Genomic DNA, 22,507 nt, shown 5'->3' with positions numbered 1-22,507 from the left:
AAGCTTATTCCCCCTCAACCCTCTCCTTTTGTTTGAAAGGAAAATCAATTCATTAGTAAAGAATCATACGACATCTACAAGGTAAATATAGATCTAACAAATACATGACAAATTTAATCAAATGAATGTATTTTTCATCATAACTACGGTCGTTGAATAGTTCTTGCACTGTAGAACGTCTCCTGTATATAACGCTGGAACATGCAGCCTTCACAGAGAAAGGGAACATGCAGCCTTCACAGAGAGAGGGTCTAACGATTTGTTGTAGCTGCGAGAATGATTTCCATTAATTCATCTGAATGTACTCGAAAAATTGATATCTGTTGCGATCCCGCATAAAACTTTACCAATGGACCAATTCAACATAAATCCACTACGAGTGAACGACAAACCAAACATACTAAAATTAACTCCACCATAGGGACACTAACGAACAAGGACGAACTTTGCCCATATGGTGAAATTAAATTTATTGAATTTAAGAGACAATAGTTGAATCAAATGAAGACAAAGGGTCGGAAATTTTCCGAAGAAATTAGACTATTTCCGGCCTACAACGATCAAGAAAATAAACCCTAGAAAAAGGAGAAAGGAGAGAAAGCGGCAAGAGACTTTTCCCCTCAACCCTCTCCTAAACAAATTGCAGAATTCAGATTTGAAGAATAATCAATTGAATTTGATGCCGAAAAAAATAATCATTGAAATATAAATTTTCCATTACTTTCTCTCTTTAAAAATCAATTTAGAAAACCTAATCTCAACTTTCTCTCTTTAAAATCAATTTAGAAAACCTAATCTCAACTTTCTCTCTCATCTTTACAATTTGAATTAAAAAAAATAAAACCGGAAGAATATATACCTACGAAAGATAACGAAAAAGATTGGAAAATCAAATAAAAATACAAAAACATGAAAAGAATCGGTCAACAAAGCCTTTATTTCCCTCTTCGATGGGAACCTAATGAAAAGCCTTAAATGTTATTTTATTCTCGTAATTTAATAAAAACATACACATTTTGTATATTTTTTATGTCGTTTAGTTTTCGGGAAATATATTTTAATGAAACGCACCCGTAGAATGTCGTATTGGTTTCGGTATCCAATTTGCGAATTGCGGGACCTTGGTTTTTCCTTGTTTCTTCATTAGCATAGCTGCATTCTGCATAAGCTTCAAATCAAACATTGAGAAAAAGGCCAAACTTTCCTCTCTATTTTCACTACAAATAACACCATTCTTTTCCGTTTTGTTCAGAAAAATAAGAACCCAAATTCGAGTTCTTCCCAAGTATTCTTCTACTCGCTAGTAAGCTTTTCTCTCTCTCTTTTGTGATTTAATTTTTCTCCCATTTCCTCCCATTGGGGTTGTATTAGCAATTAAAATTGATTTTATTTTGCTCCAGAGACTTGATTTTTAAGAAGAAATTGAAGTGATTACTACCTTAAAAACTTGATAAATTTTACTTATCAGAATTCTTTTCGAGTAATGCTACATGATGAACAACGCAATTATTGGTAATTCTCTATCTATTATTTAGTTCCAATTTTCCCGTTTTTTCTTTATTTTTTGAATGACCCCCTTTTTCTTGTTGGGTAATTTGAAGATCCATTGCAAGGGGATTTTCCGGAGGTGATAGAAGAGTATTTGGAACATGGTGTTATGAAATGCATTGCCTTCAATCGTCGAGGCACCCTTCTTGCTGGTATAATTTTCTCTCTCTTACACTTTTTTCTTCAAATTTTCTTCATAAAATTACGAACTCCAAGCTAATTGGTACCCTTTGTTGAAGAAAAGATTTGATTTTTCTGAATTTTTGGGTTGTCTTTGATTTATCTTTAACTAAGTGGTAGTAGATTTTATTCGGGTTTATTATGTTTCTATCCTCCAGTCGAAACCTGGTGCTCCTACATTTGAATTCCTAGTATGTTGTAGCTTAAACTAGGTGGTGGAAGCATTTTTGTGGTTTTATGCTGTTTCTATCCCCGAGTCAAATATGTTGCTCCGACATCAGAATTTTAGGCCCTGCATCCGAATTAATGTTTATGTATGTAGCTTAAACTAGGCGGTGGAAGATTTTGTGGGTTTATGCTGTTTTTATCCTCGAGCCGAATCTGTTTCTTGTACATGGATACATCAGAAATTTGGGGCCTGCATCCTAATCCTCACTCCATGTAGTGCTTATAGAAATTTGGGGCCTGCATCCTAATCCTAATCCTCACTCCATGTAGTGCTTATAGATTTCACGGAGTAAGTGTAGTGGTTTTGACGAAGAATGTTTCGAACTTTCGGGGATATGACATTGATATTGTTCTGCTTATGCTATCTTCTTAGAGATTATATTGCTGTTATATAGCCATTTAGGTTGAGAAGTGGAATGTTTGACGGAGTTCTAGTATATAAATGTCTTCTCCTGTAAGAATGAGAAGTTCTCATCTGATCCTCCTCCTTTGAGGACTTATCGAGTTCTTGATCGTTGCATTGCTCGATAGGAGTGAACACTGAAGTACTGATTTTCCCATGTTTTCATGTGAGTATTGAAGTATTGAGTTGTTTTTGCATCTGAAATCAAGTCTACTTTGTTTCGAAACTCTTCTCCATTGCTCATTCAGTTTGATGGACACTCCATTGAATTCTAATGACATAGTGGTTCCTAACGTGTATCATGCTGTTAGTAGCATTTATCAAGACTGGGCTGTCTGGCTGGAGGATTTCACTTTTGGGCTGTTTTCTGTTTTGTTGTTAAGTTCTTTGTAACTAGTGACACTTTCTTTATTTACTCAGCTGGCTGCTCCAATGGAAGCTGTGTCATATGGGACTTTGAAACTCGGGGGATTGCCAAAGAGCTCCAAGATAAAGATTGTAATGCTGCCATAACAAGTGTCTGTTGGTCAAAGTACGGCCATCGCGTATTAGTTTCTGCTGCTGATAGAACATTAATTCTCTGGGATGTAGTTACTGGAGAGAAAATTGCGCAAACTACGTTGGAAAAAGCTCCGTTGCATGCCCGCCTGCATCCTGGTTCTTCTACTCCAACTTTGTGCTTGGCTTGTCCTGTCTATTCGGCTCCCTTGATTGTTGATTTGAATGCTGGAACAACCACTGTTTTGCCTGCATCAGTTTCAGATGGGGGAGACGGGCTTTCCGTTCCTTCACGAAACAAAGTCTCAGATGATTCTGCTCCTCAGACTCCCGCATGCTTTAACAAACATGGGGATCTGGTGTATTTGGGAAATTCTAAGGGAGAGATCCTCATAATTGATCATCATACGGCTCAAGTACGTGCACTTGTCCCCGTTGCTGGGGGTGCTGTGATTAAGAACATCGTATTTAGTAGGAATGGACAATATCTTCTCACGAATTCCAGTGATCGTATTATTCGGGTTTATGAAAATATGCTACCTACAAAAGCTGGTCTGAAAACACTAGATGAGATGGGTGAGACTTTGAATGATCTTGGTGGAGTTGAAAAGCTAAAGGCAATTGGATCTAAGAGTTTAGTCCTATTCCGCGAGTTTCAAGACTCTGTAACCAGAATCCACTGGAAGGCTCCCGGTTTCAGCGGTGATGGCGAGTGGGTTATTGGTGGCTCTGCTAGCAAAGGAGAGCACAAGATATACATATGGGATCGGGCAGGTCACCTTGTGAAGTTTCTTGAAGGTCCAAAAGAAGCTTTGATTGATTTGGCTTGGCATCCAGTTCATCCTATTGTCGTCTCAGTGTCCTTGACGGGCTCGATCTACATATGGGCTAAAGACTACACTGAGAATTGGAGCGCATTTGCCCCCGATTTCAAAGAGCTTGAAGAAAATGAAGAATATGTAGAAAGAGAAGATGAATTTGATATCATGCCAGAAACCGAAAAGGTATTAATGGATCACTGCTGTCTGACCTTCCATTGTGACATTTCTTGATTTGCTTGTTACTAATTTGTGTTCTATTCATAGGTTAAAGAATCAGAGGCTAACCAGGACGAAGAGGTTGATATTTTGACAGTGGAGCATGATTCAACTTTCAGTGACTCAGATATGTCGCAGGAAGAACTTTGCTTCTTGGTTGCAACCCCTTGCCCTGATCCTGAGCAGCAGGATAAAGGTGTTGGCAATTCATTGAAATTGTTGGAAAGTAATCACATCGCGTCTCCACTTTCAGCAGATGCAGCACAAAATGGACTAGTAATGAACCATGAGTCAAGCCTTCTTGAAGGTAAATGCTAAATCAGTTACTTGTCTGATACTCCGTATATAATAGTGCTTATCTCATTAAATGTAGTTTCCATATGGTTTGTCAATTGAGAGTTCTCGGGTAGATGCTATGAAGTCGTTGGAGATGCATGTAACTCAATATGAGTTCGTCAGGTCATATGCATTGTTATATAATAGGATTACTATGCCTTGTTACCAGTGAAAGGAAACCATTAATCACGGAATATTCAAAGATCAGCTTAATTTAGTGAATAGCTGCGAAGAATTTCAATGAGTAGACCAGCCTTCCCTTGACAATGACGTTACCACTTGTTACAAGAGGGACTTCACTGTGAAGGGAAAATAATAATTTGAGATTTATTTGAACTTCTTTTGGCAAAAATGAAATATTTTTACATCTTTCAGCAACTTTTTAGAGCAGCTAGAATGATGATTGATTGTTAGAAATGTGTGAAACTTCTAAAAGCATGATCTCCTTAGTCCTTAGCAGATGGTGGAAGTAAGTGAAGTTCATTGCTAAGCTTTGGGTTAGTCCGTCTGTATGTGGTGGAAGCATGAAGAGGGAAATACTGAAGTCATGGCTTAGAAGGTCTAATATGTCATTGTGATTTATGAGCATATCCTTTTGGTAGGGTACTATATGCAACGTAACACATTTACCAAAAAGCGATCTTATTATTCAGTCAAATATCTGAAATGCAACTTAAAATTCATGATGTATTTAGCCAAAGTATGTGTCTATACTAGCGAGTAGTTACAATTTTTTTACTTAATTTAAACCTTGTCCGGAGTAATCTTTGTCTTTTAGATTTGGCTCCCGCCCAGTAAATTTGCTACTTATTGCTGTCTTCCTTCTTTGAATGCTTCTGTTTGTAATGTAAACCTTCCTGAAAAGCAGCATTTTAGTGAAGGCAAGATATGCTTGTTCTTGGTGTATCCAAACCACCTGTTATGGCGTGTGTCAGTGTGTGTTAAGATGATGGAATTTTGAGGAAAGGGGGAGGGGAGGTTGAGGCCCGAGGGTTTTATGTGTCCTTGTTTGGACATGGAATGGGTAAAGGGAATTTGTCCAATTTGAGGGATCCATTTTCCTAAACCTTTTACAGTAATAAACAAATTCTTTCACCATTGGAAAGATCTTAAGATGAAATCACGAGCTTCATTCCTTCTTTCCTCTCCAGAATTCACTAACCTGAAAATGTAACAGTCTACTGGCAATTGTCTTCAATGCTATAGAAGTTTGATCAGAAAACCATTTTGGTTTTGCAGGTATAGACAATTCTCCTGCAGAAGATACAAGTGGTCGTGTGAAAAGGAAGCGGAAACCCTCGGAGAAGGTGTTGGAGTCACAGGCGGAGATGGTGAAGAAACCTGTGAAAAAGGCAAAGCCTTCTGCCAAAGCATCGAAACCTAAAGATAAATTTGTAGGTGATGAAGATCATAATGCATCACTATCCGTGGACGAGGTTTCAGATGAATATTACAGATGAGATAATCGATTTCTGAAGTGTACAACTAGGCTTCTTCATTTTTCTTATGTAGTTAAAGGTCATGTGTTACCAGTCAGGAACTTGCAGCACGTTAGGATTGTAATAGTTTGAAGGTGACTACATTGTTGACAAATACAGTACAGCCTATTTGTACAGTAATATTTGGCTCTAGTTGCATCTGTGCCAGAAGGTGAAAATTACAGGAGTCAGGCACTCAGGCATAGGAGTCTTCTACGATGTCTTGTAGTTAGGTCATAGAATCTGTAGACATAACCATCAAATATTCAAGATTTTGCATTTGATTTTTTTACTGTATTCATCAGATTTTGTAGAAGCAATAGAAGCTAATTAACTTCTCCAACGGTCGAAGAAGTGATATGTTATGAATTTTTTAGCCTTTTTGTAGTTGTGTGTTGTTGTTGGGAACAAAAGTCTGATTTTGTGATACCCGAATCTGAAAGGCTACTCCTTGAGTCCTTGGTGTTCTCACTGTTCTGTAAAGGAGTGGACGGGTGCGTGCACGTCGCTGCACGACATACACACCTAGCCCTAGATATGAGCCGGTGTCGTGGAGCGTGCAACACCTCCATCTGGAGTGTGTATACTGTATACAACATGCAATGTGTGATTCTGTACACTCTAAGATGCACGATAAACACTCTCCGACAGACCAAAACTCAGGAGCGACATGCTAACGTATGATGTTACTATATGTTTTTCTTTTAAGAAATAAAATTGACAAAACTACCCTTACACATTCTTTACTAACTTGTGTTCCATTCAAACTCATTTATAATGAATTTGAAGAAAAAAGAAATATTTTAGCATCTTGGAACATCGTAGTCGAAAATCGCTTGAAAAGAGACAAATGACGGCAAAGTAAAATAAAAATACAACAGACCTTGCGCGCATAAGGTGTACAATAAATTATTATACACCAAGATAACTTTTATGCAGTTTTTTTTGTAACTTTAACCTAGTTTTTTTATGATCTTTATATTATTAAAAAGAAGTTAATAGATAAATATTTTAAAGGATTAAATGATTAATTTAATACATTATTAGTAATTTTGATAAATTATTTTATTAAAATGACAAAATTAATCACTAAAAAATAAATAATTTTTATATTATATAAAGATAACTTTTAAGCATTTTGAGCAACTTTTACCTCAACCTATTTAAACAATTCAACATCTTCTATCATTTTAGCCGGAATGGCTCGAAAAAAAGACGAGCGATTTCCTTCAATATTGCTTAAAGATCCAATAATTTCCTAAATACGTTACTTTTTAAGTTATTTCCGACCATACCGTCCACGTAAGCAAGGGAGAAAAAGAAGTAATTTTTTTTTTCCGGTTCAGCATTGAACCGCCATATGAGATAGCGGTTTCGTTTTAAAGCAAACCGCCATCTCAGATGGCGGTTCAATGTTATAAACCGCTATCTCAGATAGCGGTTTGCATTAAAACATAACCGCTATCTCAGATGGCGGTTTACTTACTTGTAAATTATTTTTAACATGAATTACAGTTTAAATAGAAATATAATTTAGAAGTAACCTTTTGTGACATCAATTGTGTCTGTAGCTCAGTGGATAGAGTGGGTTATTTCCATGCAGGAGGTCGTGGGTTCGAATCCTACCTAATGTGTTTATTTCTTTTTAACCATTTATTAATATTAATTATAAACATTTCCAATTTTACCTTATCAAACATTAGTGTCTGTAGCTTAGTGGATAGAGCATTTGATTCCTAAGTAGAAGGTCGTGGGTTCGACCCCTAGCTAATGCGGTTTTTTTTTTTTACCATTTATAAATAGTACGTGATTATAAACCGCTATCTCAGGTAGCGGTTTTAAAAAAAAAAAACCGGTTTTAATGCTGACGTGGACGGTATGGTGGGAATTAAGTTAAAAAGTGGCGCATTTTGGGAATTTGACGTTCTTTAAACAATATTGAAGGAAATCGCTCAAAAAAGACGGCAGAAAAGAAATAAAAATAAATAAATGAAAAGAACAGGAGAGAGAAAGGAAGAAGTAGAGCTCCCGCCTTTGGAAGAAATACCAAACGTTTGCTGAAATTTCGCAGAGAAAATTGAAAAAAATAGATTCAACTTGGAGTGTTCAACCCCAGAAATGAAGTATTACTTTTCAGGTAAACCAGCATTCAAATGTGATAAATTTAAGTTTAACTGCAGTTGCATGCACAGCAATCAGCAAAAATAGATGAATTTAGCTGGGTTTAGCGAAATGCAAAACTCTAATTATCACTACATTATTGATTTTTGCTCAGATTCCCAATTGCTCTGTTTGCTTAATTTTCAATCTTTGTTTAATTTTGTTCTTTGCTTAATTTAGTTACATCCCCTTCCACTTAATTGTCAGTATGTTTAGATTTTTGATAATTTGTAAATATTGTGATGATTAACATCAAATTTACCCGTGTTTCACCCATAATTTCAACTTTTGAATTATTCACTGATTTTCCAGGATCAAATTTTTTTTTTTTGTAGTATGATTGAGGAAAAATTGACCTCACCGGACCCCAAACCCTAGTACTGGTTGTATCTAAGCTGCTGTTGTTGCTGTTCTTGTATCACAACTCTGCTCGGAATTGAAGGTGCTCTCTAAGACAACCTTAGATGGCTTGTTCATGCATTAGTAAAAATACTTCTGCATTCAGAACATTTGAACTATACTCGCCTTGTTGCAATTCGTCTAATGCCAATGACTATAACAAACCAAGGCCTGCCCATGTTTTTAATCCTGATTAATCCTTTGCTATGTTTGGTGTTGTACTGTTGTGGTCCACCAAATATAATTCTAGATAAGTATTGTGTTAATTATTTCTAAATTTTTTGATTGGTGGGTGGTGCTGCCTAAGCTAAGCATACGCCATGTTTCAATAGTACCCGAGTCCTGAAAAATGGTTGCTTGTCACCAATATTGTTTAAGATCTTGAACAGAAGCTGCAAATAAGTCTCCCATTTATGTGAGCAGCAGAGGTACCTTTCATTAGGTCAGGAAGTATTGATCAACAATACGCAAGAGTCATTGCAAGGAATTTAAAAATAATTATTTATTTTCTTTACAATTGGGGATCAACAATACTGCTTTACTAGTATAGTACATGATGCAGATATTTGTTAGCCTCCCCTGGAATAACTAATCTAGATCATTGTTTCATTGCCTTGCATTATTTTTCCAGAGTTGCTTTCACTTTGTAGCAAGTATTAAGCTCTCTTAGGACATTAGAATCATTCCTTTATTTATTCCCTCTCCCTCTCCCTCTCCCCTTCGCCTTTCATTTTTTTCTTCTAAATCTATGTTTCCCCTTTCTCTTTTGTTATGCTCGTCAACGGCTTCAGCAAATGACTATTTTGATTGCTTACTCTTGTTGTATTGGATTAGTTGGCTAAACTCTCTGGGTAGGATATCTCCTCTGGTCCACAATAATTGCAAGCCAGCCCCGTTCTTCAATCTGCCCCATCTGCGTTTGCTGTAAAGAAAAAAAGGTAAACGGTTTGAGAAAAATACCTTAAGGAAATAAAATTGAATGTGTTGCTACTGAAAGACGTGAAGAACATATCTTTTTATTCTTTACCTCTTGGTGACATTGTGGGTGAGGGGGCCTTTGAGCTGCTTGGAACTGAATTAGAGGCATCACTCTACAAAACAAAAAGTTCTTTATGTAAGAAACTTTTGCAAACATCATAATCATAAGGACAGAAATCTGTAGCACTTTCTCTATATTGAACTTTTGTAGAAAGTGGGTATAAAATGCCTCTTTCCAATGGAGTCAAAGATTCAACAATTTTTGGCTTTTGAATTATACATAAAATAAATGACTAATCAAAATTGCTTACGAACTGCATGTGTTTCTTATTGATTCTAAAGTAGCAGACAACTATTACATTTCAGATAAAGATATGATGGCAATTAGCTTTTCGATTGTTGCGGGGACAAGTGTGTATATAAACTTTATTTGACATTCTTACTCTGGCAAGGGTAGACACATCTTAAAAGGCATCAAGTAATGTTGATGTAGTATGTGGGAAAAAGAAATTTATTTTCTAGTTCACCTGAAACAAATTATTCAAGAGATGTCCAATCCAATAATCTTGTTTTGCTTTGCAGCTAATATCATTTAGATGGACAATTATTTATACCATTGAGATGGACAATTATGGGTTCCCTAACAAATGATTACTGCTATATAAATAACTGTAATTTACTCTGAGGCTTGTCACCACTGTGCAAGATTTTCCAAGAGAATTTGTGGAAGAATATATATGACACAGATCCAGTTGATATTCTTAATATTCCAGTGTATTTTGAGTCTCTAAGTCTAATTTTCTCAGCACCATGTTTACTAGTACTGCGTTTTGTTAAGGGGAAATGAACTACGATTCCTGTTTTATATATATATATATATATATAATTTTTTTTTTTTATTTATCATGTTAAAGCTTTCTAGGAAAGCCTTGATTGTATTAATTTAAAAAATCTGTGCTGTTTATTGTTTCAGGGTTTTAGAATTCATGTGACTACAACTGAAAAGGTTTCCTTACTGCTTACCTGGTATATAGATGTCTGGCTGTGGGCAGGGGAAGGTGCAGCATAGAACATAAAAGGATGTGATCTTTCATCAGCAAAGTCTCTCAACTTCTCAAGCTCTGGCAAGACGTCTTTTCCGAGATCTGGTCGGTCTCTCCTTCTTAGCTCAGCGCATTGAATAGCTATCTTTGCCAGGCGTAAGGCTTCCTCCACTGGCCAATCAGGTACCGATTGATCCAGTATGTTAGCAAATGTTTCATTTTCAATAAAATGTTCCACTTGGTGAGTCAAACCCATGGGTGGCCTTGCAGTTAGCAGTTGGAGAAGCACTATCCCCAATGAATAGATATCAGATTTAACACCAAGCACACCAGTTTGTTGATACTCTGGATCGATGTAACAGAAAGTCCCGGCAGCTGACGTCACGCAATATTGTGTTGCTTGATCGGCAACAGAAGGTACCAGTCTCGCCAATCCAACATCTCCAATCTTGGCGACGTAATACCGATCCAAAAGTATATTCCCAGGTTTAAGGTCACGATGAACTAGCGGTTCTGGCTTTGTCATATGGAGGAAATTAAGTCCTGTCGCAATGTCTGCTGCAATTCGGAACCTAATTTGCCAAGTTAGAGGTTGCATTTTTCCTCGACGAAACAGACAATCATCTAAACTACCATTTGCCATGTATTCATAAACTATGCAACCATATTCTGGGCATGCTCCTAGGAGAAGAACCATGTTGGGATGCCTGATGCAGCTCAGTACTTCAACCTGCAACAAGTTCAAGGTAAAGAAAAAATGATGTGCTGGATCTGAATTTTAAACGGGTTTATTACATTGATTTCTCTTGCATTTGATGTTACTATTCAATAAAGTATGAGCTCTGCTTGTGCGCTATGAATGGTTACGATAACTGAATTTGTCATGTGCTTGTGAGATAGGGATATGAGATCCATTGAGCTTCGTAGATAGAAGAGAACTACTGTTTTTAAGGCTTTGGTAATTTTATTCTCATAGTAATTGAAATATGTTTAGAAGTTGTATTCAAGGGTGCTTTTCTGCACTGTTCCACGTTTCGTACTTTTAAAATACAAATCAACATCTATTCAGCTTATCATCATAATTCCTCTTAACTTCAAAATGTTTGGCTCTGCCTTGTGATTGTCTATGCAAGGTTACATATTTGTCACTTCTTCAGGCCAGCTACATCTATGATGATCTAAAACCCAGTAAAGCAGTCATAACTCTCATTTATTGTGGGGGTGGGGGATTGACAAGACATAGCATATTGTAGGGGGGTAGCCGTGTACATCACACCCTCATACCTGCCTATGGCAGGGAATTGGGGTAAATAATATGATAGGAGTTGAAGTTGATGGTGTGACTGCTGAAGATTGTCAAATATGTTACTATTTTGAGTACAATTAACATGCAGGGATGGATTAATAAGAATAGGAGCTAGAGTTGAGGCTGCTTTCGGAAACAAAGGCATGCACCATTTTCATCATAACCTTATTTCTCAACTCATCATGAGTAAAACCTATTAACTCTTTCTCAGCTGGAGAAAGTGTTTCACGAGTAAACCTATTGGCTGAGATCTAGCTGGTGCATGTGTAGTTTGGTTGTCATAGGTTATTTTTACTACTTTGTCTAGTGAGTTAACAGACCGCAACTTTAATGTAGGGATTGGTGATTTCGTGAAGTAACAAAACTCCTGCATTTTTACCTCTTGTTGGAACTGTGTTCTTCCTTGAGCAGCATCTGGCCGTAAAACTTTCACTGCAACTTTTGTATGATCAAGGTCACACTTAAAGACGGGCCCATAGCCTCCTTCTCCCACTTTGAGAGATGGAGAGAAAGAGTTCGTTGCTTTTTCTATATCTTCAATGGTGTACTTCTTGTAGCTTATGGCACTATGGGTTGGTGTATACTCTGTGTTACCTGAACTATTTTTTCTTTCTTCCTTCAGTGCCGCAGCCCTTTCTGCTCTATTTCTCTCAGCAAGCACTATTGCAACTTCCTCAGGTGTTCCTGTTTCTTCCAATTTTTTGTCTTCTTCTAGTCTCCACCGGTGGAGCTCCATTGCCTGCACTTGTTTGACATTCTAATTATCAGTTGCCAGAAATGTCATTTATTCATGCAATCTTCCTTGAGACATGTACGAAGTATTTTTAAGGGGAAAAGGAAGAGGGGTGGGTGTTTGCGTGTTAAGGCGTGAAGCCTACTTGTTGTTCTTCTCTCTTTTTTGCAAAAACTGCTTCTTTGCAGGCTTCACCGTACATCTGCATGGTTTGCTTGAGCTCAAGCTTTAATCTTCTCATCTCTGATTCTGTTTCTTCCTGTGTTTATGTAAACAGAATTCAAATTGTTGCATGTCTTCACAACATAACTTACAAAAAAATAAATGAAAAATAAACAATTCATGCAGACATATGATAGTCATCCTTTGTATTCTGTACGAAACTGGAAAAATCGGTGAACAGTACATGCAAGATACATGAAGTCTTCTGCCCCTTTTTTATACTCCCTCCGTATTTATTTAAGGGATAGACTTGCTTTTTTCGGCCGTATTTATTTAAGAGATACACTTGCTATTTTTAGTAACTTATCAATCCCACCATCTAATTAAATAATACTTCATATGACCCACCAACCTATTAAACAAATAATTTCATAAACTCACCCCACCTCCCACCCCCCAAAATGACATGGTCCCACGTGATTAATTATTAAAATATATATATCTAACCCCACTTGCTTTATTATTTTATTTCATTAAATTCTTCTTCTTAATACCCGTGTCCGGCCAAGTGTATCTCTTAAATAAATACGGAGGGAGTACTATATTACTATGAAGGTTATTTTGTACATGAACACCTAGATATTTCGTGAGTTGCACGTAGTCACCTGCTCTTTTTTCTTTGAAAAGACTCACCTCTCACATCGTTGAACCTAAATTATTACCTTTGTTTGGTAGATTACCTCGTACGTAATTCCTGCTCACATTGCAACTGACAGTATTTTTAGATTCCCTCAGGTGGGAAGCTGAGTTCAAGTAAACACAGGTATGTATGATAATATTCTCTGTTTGTGTAGAATATAGACATATATGATAATATGCTATTTGACGACAACTGACCATACATCATGATTCCCGCATAAAATTGGAGGTGTTGTCCATTGATATTTCAGTCGAAATTAAACATACTTACACTATGCTGTGAAGAAGTTGAAGTCCATCCACTTTCTTGTGACATAAATGAAAGTTCAGGCCTTGGATTAATATCATTCATCCTTTGTCCTCCCCGAGACCCAAAACTATGGTCTGAACTAGTGGAAAGCCTTGGGGTTCGTGATATATCCATGTAGTCATAATGCACAGAAAAACGATCAACACTAGTTCTCTCAGAGCTCACAAATGATATATCTGTATCACTTTCTGGAAATTCACTTAACACCAGCCTTTCATTCCATCTATCTAACCTGTTACAGCATTTGTTAAACATGAGTGAATATTATCATTTAAATCCTGTACTGTTGAATGCATGAGAAGTGGATATGGGTTCCGAGGTTTAATGACTGTATTAATAAACTGATCTCATTTTTTGATGCTTTTATTCAACCTTTGAAGTCTGTTAAGCATGTGTATTGATTTGCCACATATGTAATAAAATTCAAGCTTTTATTCGTAGTATAAACTAGTATCCGAGGAATGCATGAATGACACTACACTCTTGACAAACAGAGAATGAGCTTTCCCTGCTACTGGATGTACCTTAACTCCCTGTCATCTCTTGGAGGTGTGAATGAAGGCCTCTCTCCTGCTTGCACAAAATCCAGATTCTATCATTTTGAGTAGAAGCAACATTAAGTAATATAGTAGGACAGAGGAAGCAAAGAAACCTCTAATGCTTAGACTACGTCTTGGTGGTGTCGAAACAGGTGGGGAAAGATTTGGTTTATCTTTGACTATGCTTTCTAAGTAGTACTGAAGAGGAGACGTGTGTGGAACTGGTCGTGAAGCATTGCGTGCACTTGACATCTTTTGCTTGTTGATTACATATACAGTGCAGAAATCAGGTGCTCCTCTTGAAACAATAGTTGGTACATCTGCACTCTTGAATTTTCTGTGTCACCATAAAATAAAATTTCACTTATCACGTGTCTGTCAGACAAAAGGAATTTTCTGCACATGATTTGCAGTGCTTGCTTCAATATGTGATGCCAAATTATAAGGCTTTCTAATTCTGTCTATCACTGTTAGGTAAGATTCAAAATGATCAGGGGAGTTGCTCTTTTCATCTAGTTAAATTTATAAATCTTTAGGGACTTTTAAAGATGACTTTACTCTATATGGTTTCTCATAGAAGTATTGTTTACTGCAATTAATGTGAAGTTAGTTGTCATACATTGACCCGTTCTTGTTTGTGATAAATAAATAGAAAATCCGGTGCTGCTATGGGTACTTCTTAAAAAAAAAGTCTCTGAAGCTATTACCTGATGAATCCACCTCTTGAAACACCAAGAACCAAATTCTCAATTGCAGCGTAATTGGCGTATTCTATCAGAGCTCTCCCTACATCGTTATCTTTCAGTGTGATATCTATGCAGCGTATCTGACAAAAACCAGAAATCAGGCCAGTTTATAAGCACTTTAACATATACCAGGAGACAATTAGACCAAATAGTGATAAGAACTAGCTTATGTGTTTTCAGGTTCTGGCCATAGATTTTTATTAGATACAGTGATAATATTGTACTTGTTTGCTTGTATTGATCATTTGATCTGCCACCTGGGTTCTTGATCTTTTCTCTTCTTTTGTTTGTATCTTGCTGACATATCTTTTTTGGTTATTTTACCTAGTGTGATTAAGTGTTGATAGCTATATTGTAATAGTATCGCTTAAGAAAACGTACATCCTTGCGAGTACAGAAGCAGCGAAATGTGAGGAACAGGTCCTTTGTGTTCTTGTCGACTTGATTATAATTTGGTGATGTGCCTGGACTTGATGTTGATACAATGGCAGAACTACCCGCTGCAAGCATCAAAGAAATTAGGTTGCATCTTGGTTACTCTTTTTTTTACAATTGCAAATGAGTTAAGGCATATTTGCGTAGGGTGCTGTCTTTTAATTTGAAATTCTACAGGTAATAACATTGCTTTCGGATATTATGCATTGTGGTGATATTTTTTATGATCTGCTACATCTTTAAAAATAAAATAAAATTTGGCCTATCTTTGTTTACGTTTTCTCCTGTATCGTTTGACTTCTAGTGGCTCATTGTTTTGTTTTTCTGTCTCTTATAACTATTGAAGCTTTAAGGAAATTATACTACGTGCAGAATTGCAGACTCGCAGGAGTATCTAATTAAAAGGACGTATCCTTTCACAAGACTCTGCCACGTATTATCCTCTTCCAACAATTGAGACTTAGCATATCATTGGATGGACTTCACTGTAAAACTTAACAGTAAGTCTTCAACATTGCATGTTATAACAAGACCTGTCATTACATGAACATGATTTTTGTTTTTGTTTACTCTAATTATATAGGTGTATGGTTGCTTCTGAGTATTATCTGAGCTGAGTTTAGAATCTTAAGGGCCTTTGCCAAAATTTTAAAAGGTTTGGATATATATAACTATTCATTAATTATTACCCTTTTTAAGAAATTTTCACTCTTGCATATGTTTTATAAAAGTTGTACAAGGGGAAAAATATCTAATCTTTCTCTTAAAAAATTCCTATCATATCTATTTTGCAAAAAAGCATAAGTTTCAAAAAATAAGCTGCAGGAGATAAATAATAGATATTCAAGAGAAATAAAGAAAATGTTTCTATAAAAGTATACGCACCGATGTATGTGGGACTCGCTATTTAAGTACTCCATCCACTTGGGATACGTTGTTTGTCACCATTAAAACTTATGAGTCATGTGATGCACAAATTCGAAAGTATTAACAGGCATCAAGGGAGTGATAGTCATTTTGGTTTGGTCTGTTGTTATTTAACCAACCTACTTTTAAAGATTCACAAAATTAGGAAATTTATCTTCTTATAAATTCTTCAATAAAATTTCTGCAATGAAGAGACTTCGAATGTAATGCACTAGCCAGAAGCCCGAATGTCAAGGGCTAATCTTGAAATAATTACTTTTAGTCATATCTGTCACAGACCTCATACTCAAAGGGGGAAAAAATTGAATTTGAAAAAAGGGTTTGGTAACAGACCTGCAATAGAGGAGCCATTGGCTACGTGAATCAGGAGGACCGGTTTGCCTCGACCAAGAAGGTTGTCAATGGCCCATCTGATGGCGTATTGGCTGCCTTTGTCCCTGTCTATTGCCACTGCCACCAGCCCGTGGTCATTTCCTTTCTTTGCTGCACCCGTTTTTGATCCCCACATTGCAGAATGTATATCCCCCTCTTCTTCTCTATCCTCTCTGAATTTTCTGTGTTAATTGATTATGCAAGCGCATGCATGCATAATGATCTATAACAAAACTTCGACCCCATATTATTCCTGCTTGTTTTCTAATTCTCTCTACAATATCTTTGACACAGAAATGAAAGGAATATTATCCACCTTAATTTCCTCGAAGCAATGTGCTTTACCTTTTTTTTTTTTGTTTTCTTTATTAAGTATCTTTTGTATGATTCGGAAGTAATTGAGTTTTTTTTTTTTTTATTTTTTATTACTTCATTTTTTTTCTTGGGCATCCTTTTTTCCCACCCATATCTGTTGTGCTTATATTTAGCTAATGACTTATCTTTGACTACTGGATCCCAAGAATACAGGGGAGGAGGTGAATAAAAAAAGATTAAAAAAAAACAAAAGATGGTAAAGAAGAAAATTTATAGTAATACCAATGAGAACTCTGATTATTTTTTCTGGCTGTTAACGTATGACATGTTAAAATATGAATTAATTATTTAAGTATCATTCTATATTTCTGCATGGATTTGGGCGTGTGAATTTACAGAAGATATCAAAACCTGAAATTATTTACTTCCTCCGTTAAGTGTTCTACCGGAGTCATAGTTACTATTAAGTATTAACGGTTCAAAATAGACAAAATTTGACCGTATTTTGTGACTTATATTTTTATTTATTATCATTACCCCATTGCCTCAAACAAGAAGTGGGGTAAGGGGGGTTCGGGTGTACGCAACCTTACCCCTGCAATTGCAGAGAGGTTGTTTCCAATAGACCCAAAAGCGATAACAGGACGACAATGGGACGACCATCTTCTACTTCATGGAAAAGAAGCGAAGAGGTTTTAAGAGCCATTTTGATTTAGTCCATTAAATTCCAAACAAATGAATCTTTTGCTCCATCGAAAATGGACATATTTTGTGACTTATATGTAAGTAAAAAATATTAAGCATGTGGGATCTTGTTAGATTCGTCACAACATGTATTTTCAAACTATCAACTTCTCGTAAATTTTACAATTTTTTTTTGTTATGAATGGTACAAAATGTGAATTGGAGCCGCAAAAAAAAGTGAGTAAAACATTAAGAAACGGAGGAAATACTTTATATTGTATACGAGTAGAAGAAGAGCAAATAAAATGACTTCTGTTATTATAACTAGTTGTCTAGTTTAGTTGGAATTTGACTGGTATTGGAGCAAAATAATTGTTACTATTGTTTCCAATTTGACCCTATACACTTTCTTCATACCAAAATATATATTTATTTGACGTTTTCAGTTCAAACAGTGTCAATGGTGGGCATGATTTTGAGAAATTTGAAATGCAAGTCTTTCAATGGGTAGGAATGTAGGATGAGAAACAAAATGCAGCAAATTGGGCTTGGACTTGCATTGATTGTGTAATCGCAACATCAATTTCTGTCCAACTTTTTGCTGGAAAAATGAAATGACTGTTAAATTTAATTCAACTTTTTTTGAGATCTAAATGCAATTAGTGTCCAGCCTCAATATGTAATTGCTTGGGAGTTGGGATATGAGTATGACAAGATAATAATTATGATGAACAGCAATGACAAGGAATGTTGATGAATACTGATGTGTATGAGGTGTGTGAATATGCATAGAGGCCAGATAAAATTTATATAGTTTAAAAGCATAATTTGTTCTAATTACTTATGCAGCTTCATTTAGTTGGTAGACATTTGATCGGAAAATGAAGATGGGGTTATTGCACAGCGAGGTTTTGCAGCTAGTTTGCTAAATCGAAGGGCAACCATTGGTATCAAACTTGGGGTGAGAACTTCCTTAATTCCCTTTGATATATATTTTCTCGTTGCCAATTAGGAGCTTTGCAAAGGAAAAATAAATCAGAAATTCCTTATTTTCTCATCCCCCCCCCCCCCTCCCCTTTTCTGGTTTTGAAGGGAAAACTAATTATTTGGTGATTAGGCATATATTTGTCGTTGACTAATTCATGCTACATTTTGTAGTTAAGAATATGACATCATTTTACGTAGATACCCTTTATTTTAGGTAATTATTTCGTTTGTCTCCCCATCACTTATCATCTCTTAATTTATGTTTTTGAAATGTAGCATCTCTTAATTTAAGGGTGAATTAGGAAACCCAATTATGAATTGCTACTATTCTAGGGAACGTAGCAATTTTTTCCCGAACTTCAAGAATAATGTGGAGTATATATGATAACATTTTATTCCTGATAGAGAGAGTATACCATACCATGGTTTACGTTTCTTCCAATAGCTCTAGTTAGGTTTCCTATATAGGGTCAGGTAAAAGGGGGAGGGGTTGTAAGAAAAAACATTTTCTGGTGAAATTAAACAAATAAGATTAAGAAGAAAAAAGTTTGAATAAAAGAAGTAAGTGCAATAGTTTATACAAGGCGACAAAATTCTATAAAATGTCTAACTGCCTAAAAAAGATAATGTGTACTTTGTTTCTTTCTCTAACTTATGGGTTAGCTAAATTGTTTCTTTAGGAAAATTTCAATTCTCCTTGTCTGTCTCTTTGATCTCTTCAATCTTCTCAACAGCCTCTTTTATGCTCCATCTTACGTCTAAATTCTCATGGCAACAGCCAAACCCAACCTTCAAAAGTTTTCTCATTTCAACCTTGCTGTATTGGGTTCCTCCCATCTCTTTATCAAACACATCTTGTCCCTTTTCCTCGTCACTTGCTATATCATTTACCCAGGCTACTAGATTTTCACCCTTGACATTTCCTACGGCAAGGAAGTTGGTTGGGAATTTCCCAGTTAGCACTTCTAGTATGAGAATGCCGAGGCTCCAAACGTCAGTCTTCTTTGTAACACGGCCAAGGTGAGCATATTCTGGTGACTTGTAGGCAACCATAAGCTGTTTAATATACTCTGGGTTGATCAAAGGTTGGAGGGCATAGTCCATAAGAAGGGGTTCATATGAATAATTAAGAATCACATTTGATGATTTGAGATATCCATGGGGCACTATTAAGCTCGGGAGCTCGTTGTAAAGGTAAGCCAAACCCCTTGCTACTCCTTTGATTATCTTCAACCGAATTGGCCAATCAAACACTTCATTCTTCTGAGTATGGTTGCCTGAAATAGAACAAACGACTCCATATTACGTTTAAGTCTTATCAATGTACCAAAATAGTGTGTTATAGTAGTTGATTTTTACATGTGTCTCAAAGAATGGGAGGACAATTACTTACCATGAAGGTGACTAGCCAAATTTCCATTATCAACAAAGTCAAAGATAAGAAGCTTCTCTTCTTTCCTGTAGTAACATGCAACTAAAGAAAGCACATTTGGATGTCTTAATTTGCCCATCCTCCTAATGTGGTCATGAAATTCCTCCCTTCCCACTTTGCTCATCTGTCTAAACCTCTTCACCACCAATAGTTCCCCTGAAAATACCTCCACCTTGTAGGAAGACTCGAAGTTTCCGCTCTCTAACACCTCTGCTGATGCAGTTAACAGATCAGAAAGGTCAAACTTTTTTCTGTCATCTCTCACGAAATCCAGCTTCCCTGGCTCTGACCGTTTCCTTGTGGTTGGGCGTTCCTCTCTTGATGTCACATATGGCTCTATAAACTGGTTTGCGTCCTGAGATGCCAAAGCTTCCAGTTTCTCTAGCTTTTCCTTGCGTTTCGCGTGACATATTAATAGGATTGTCGATGCCAACATCACTAGTGTAAACAGTACAACTAGCATAATGATGGTTCTTTTACTTGATGAATCTTGTATAGTGTTAGGAGTTGCTGCTGTTTCACCATTGCATGGCTGAAGAGGGGCACCACACAATCCCTTGTTGCCTACATTGTTTTGCAAGGGAGAAAAAAAAATGAGTTTTCAATCATTGCTAAAAATTTAACATAAATGGTCCATTTGGTATGCCGTAATATGTGGTTGTAATAATGGTAATAAGTTTGTATTTCACGGTAATCCTACTCTAACGGCCATGTCTCCGTGACAATACCTCCTCCCCCCGTTATGTTATATTCGTAAAGAAAGAATTTTGAAGAAAATTACAGACTTGGGTGTAGAGTTCCATTTACCATGGACTTTGGAATGACATTCTTATAAAAATTGCAAACAAATGCATGACTATTATTAGTGCCATATATTACTTGAAATTACTATGGTGTATTTTACCTGAAAAAAGTTTTGGACTGAGTTTCATGAATCTTGCAGGTAAGGGACCTTCCAATTGGTTGTTAGCCATATTGATGTTTGGCAAGTCCTTCTGCTTGAAATCGGGGACTCTGCCTTGGAATTGGTTTCCGTCTAATTTCAGCTCAACGAGTATGGGTAGCGAGGGGAGAGATGATGGTATCTTTCCGGTGAAGGCATTGTTTGCGAGGACCACCCTCCTTAAAGAATCCATCCCAGCAAAGGCATTCTCGGGAATTTCACCAGAAAAATTATTATTAGAGAGGTAAACGGATCTCAATTTTGGTAGACGGCGAATATCTGGAATCGGACCTTTAAACTTGTTGTGTTTGACGCTTAGGGTCCTCATCTCAGGCAATTGAGAGAGAGCATCAATATCAATGGTGCCTCCCAAACCTAAATATTCGAGCCTCAATCCCCATACTTTGCCATATTCACAGATAACACCAGGCCATTCTCCATCTGAGCATGGAGTAGTAGAAGGGTTCCAGTTGGAAATGGCCTCCTTGTTTATAAGAGATGACTTAAACTTCAACAGAGCATCGGTTTCCGTGTTTCCTGTTACCGGTGTTCCTATATACATTATTATTGCTAGAACAGAAACAATATGGATGAAGAGCAAGGAACACGAGGATGGTGGGCGCACAAGCGAAGCAGATGCATGCGCGCCCATCATCAGCTTTATAAATTTATGATAATTATGTATTTACGTCAACTTAATTAGATTGTAATAGGGAATTCTTTCACGTTAGAAATTGGAAGGTTTTGAAACAGGGATCAACCAAGTATGGTTCAATCTATTTCTCCGTCGTCTTCCATTGAAGATTACGCAGAGGGCATGCGAATGTGATCAATGTAAAGAACAAAAAGGGTACGATCAATGTATTAAAACTAAGGGAAAAAAAAGAAAGAAAAAAGAGGAGGTTTTGGAGGGTTTTTGGATGTTTATGGAGGGAGAAAAAGGGTGGCAAAATCTGTGTTGGCTCTGCAAACTGTAAAATTGGCGGTGTAATTTCGAGTTTTGGGGTTGGGGGAGGAGAATCTAAGAGATTATGATTTGTGTTTAGGCCGAGAAGTATGGACAACCTTTGAATCACAGTTTTCCTTTCTTTGTACATACTAATATTAGTGTTAAAAACTTCTGTGAAATAGTAATAGATTTGTAAAATGTGCGTCAGAAAAACAAATATCTAAAATATCAGCTTCTGTGATTCTGAATATTCTTTTTCTACATTAATATTATATAACCGCTGGCACGTTGCGCTCTACTCCATTTTGATTTTTGAATTAGTTGTCGTATTGTCCATTTCCATTCATGATGTTGTCATAGACACGTATGTGCGCATATGAGTCTATGACTAATACAAATAGCATAAGTATTGAATTCCGAGTTGTGTTTTGCATGGGGAGGAAAATCATTTTCCATGAAAACTGATGTCTTCCATGAATATTTTAGATACAACTCGATTACTCAAAGGTTAAAACTCGTCTCCCTTTGGAAGTAAAAATGATTATTCTCCCTAGCCATTTCTCCAATTCATATACGGTCAATTTTCCTATTTTCTCCTCTCCAATTCCATGTGTATTTCTTTTCTCTTTGACTCTTTAAGCTAGAATTAAATAGAATGTACTTTATGTTTCAAACAAGCT

General features: G+C 36.5%; 3 protein-coding genes and 1 long non-coding RNA gene across 21 annotated transcripts; 2 read left to right on the top strand and 2 right to left on the bottom strand.

Annotated features, from left to right (window-relative positions):
* The first annotated feature begins 1,142 nt into the window (after nucleotides 1-1,142).
* Nucleotides 1,143-6,051, top strand: LOC110774646 (protein RBL). 2 transcript variants are annotated; one of them, XM_021979216.2, is made up of 6 exons: nucleotides 1,143-1,303; nucleotides 1,469-1,512; nucleotides 1,602-1,700; nucleotides 2,780-3,861; nucleotides 3,943-4,201; nucleotides 5,470-6,051. In XM_021979216.2, the coding sequence occupies exons 2-6, from the start codon at nucleotides 1,491-1,493 to the stop codon at nucleotides 5,688-5,690; spliced, it is 1,683 nt and encodes a 560-aa protein (XP_021834908.1). In that variant the 5' UTR covers nucleotides 1,143-1,303; nucleotides 1,469-1,490; the 3' UTR covers nucleotides 5,691-6,051. The 2 variants fall into 2 exon arrangements, with proteins under 2 accessions (XP_021834908.1, XP_021834904.1); XM_021979212.2 differs by having other exon boundaries at nucleotides 1,144-1,303; nucleotides 1,401-1,512.
* A 1,625-nt stretch (nucleotides 6,052-7,676) lies between these two features.
* LOC130472453 (uncharacterized) lies at nucleotides 7,677-21,266 on the top strand. Of its 17 annotated transcripts, none has more exons than XR_008932759.1 (10): nucleotides 7,677-7,845; nucleotides 8,204-8,310; nucleotides 9,102-9,205; nucleotides 10,219-10,471; nucleotides 10,559-11,034; nucleotides 11,931-12,108; nucleotides 12,217-12,272; nucleotides 13,225-15,718; nucleotides 18,366-18,477; nucleotides 20,879-21,266. It is a non-coding gene; the product is annotated as an uncharacterized lncRNA (long non-coding RNA). The 17 variants fall into 17 exon arrangements; XR_008932757.1 differs by having other exon boundaries at nucleotides 11,931-12,272; nucleotides 13,275-13,312; nucleotides 13,993-15,718; XR_008932752.1 differs by having other exon boundaries at nucleotides 7,678-7,845; nucleotides 11,931-13,312; nucleotides 13,993-14,047; nucleotides 14,190-15,718.
* On the bottom strand, nucleotides 8,851-16,949 carry LOC110805924 (U-box domain-containing protein 35-like). The gene is made up of 11 exons (XM_056843477.1): nucleotides 16,479-16,949; nucleotides 15,165-15,283; nucleotides 14,745-14,863; nucleotides 14,151-14,374; nucleotides 14,023-14,068; nucleotides 13,460-13,730; nucleotides 12,473-12,586; nucleotides 11,974-12,333; nucleotides 10,269-11,018; nucleotides 9,295-9,358; nucleotides 8,851-9,189 (listed from the first exon to the last, which is right to left on the bottom strand). The coding sequence occupies exons 1-11, from the start codon at nucleotides 16,651-16,653 to the stop codon at nucleotides 9,167-9,169; spliced, it is 2,265 nt and encodes a 754-aa protein (XP_056699455.1). The 5' UTR covers nucleotides 16,654-16,949; the 3' UTR covers nucleotides 8,851-9,166.
* On the bottom strand, nucleotides 18,870-21,533 carry LOC110774654 (pollen receptor-like kinase 4). Its single transcript, XM_021979220.2, has 3 exons — nucleotides 20,840-21,533; nucleotides 19,897-20,499; nucleotides 18,870-19,780 (listed from the first exon to the last, which is right to left on the bottom strand). Exons 1-3 carry the CDS (start codon nucleotides 21,531-21,533, stop codon nucleotides 19,191-19,193), a joined length of 1,887 nt encoding a protein of 628 aa, XP_021834912.2. The 3' UTR covers nucleotides 18,870-19,190.
* Between the last annotated feature and the right edge of the window lie 974 nt (nucleotides 21,534-22,507).

The sequence above is a fragment of the Spinacia oleracea genome, chromosome 1, assembly GCF_020520425.1.
Source record: "Spinacia oleracea cultivar Varoflay chromosome 1, BTI_SOV_V1, whole genome shotgun sequence".
Classification (NCBI taxonomy): domain Eukaryota; kingdom Viridiplantae; phylum Streptophyta; class Magnoliopsida; order Caryophyllales; family Amaranthaceae; genus Spinacia; species Spinacia oleracea.
This window is presented reverse-complemented; position numbering and strand designations above follow the sequence as displayed.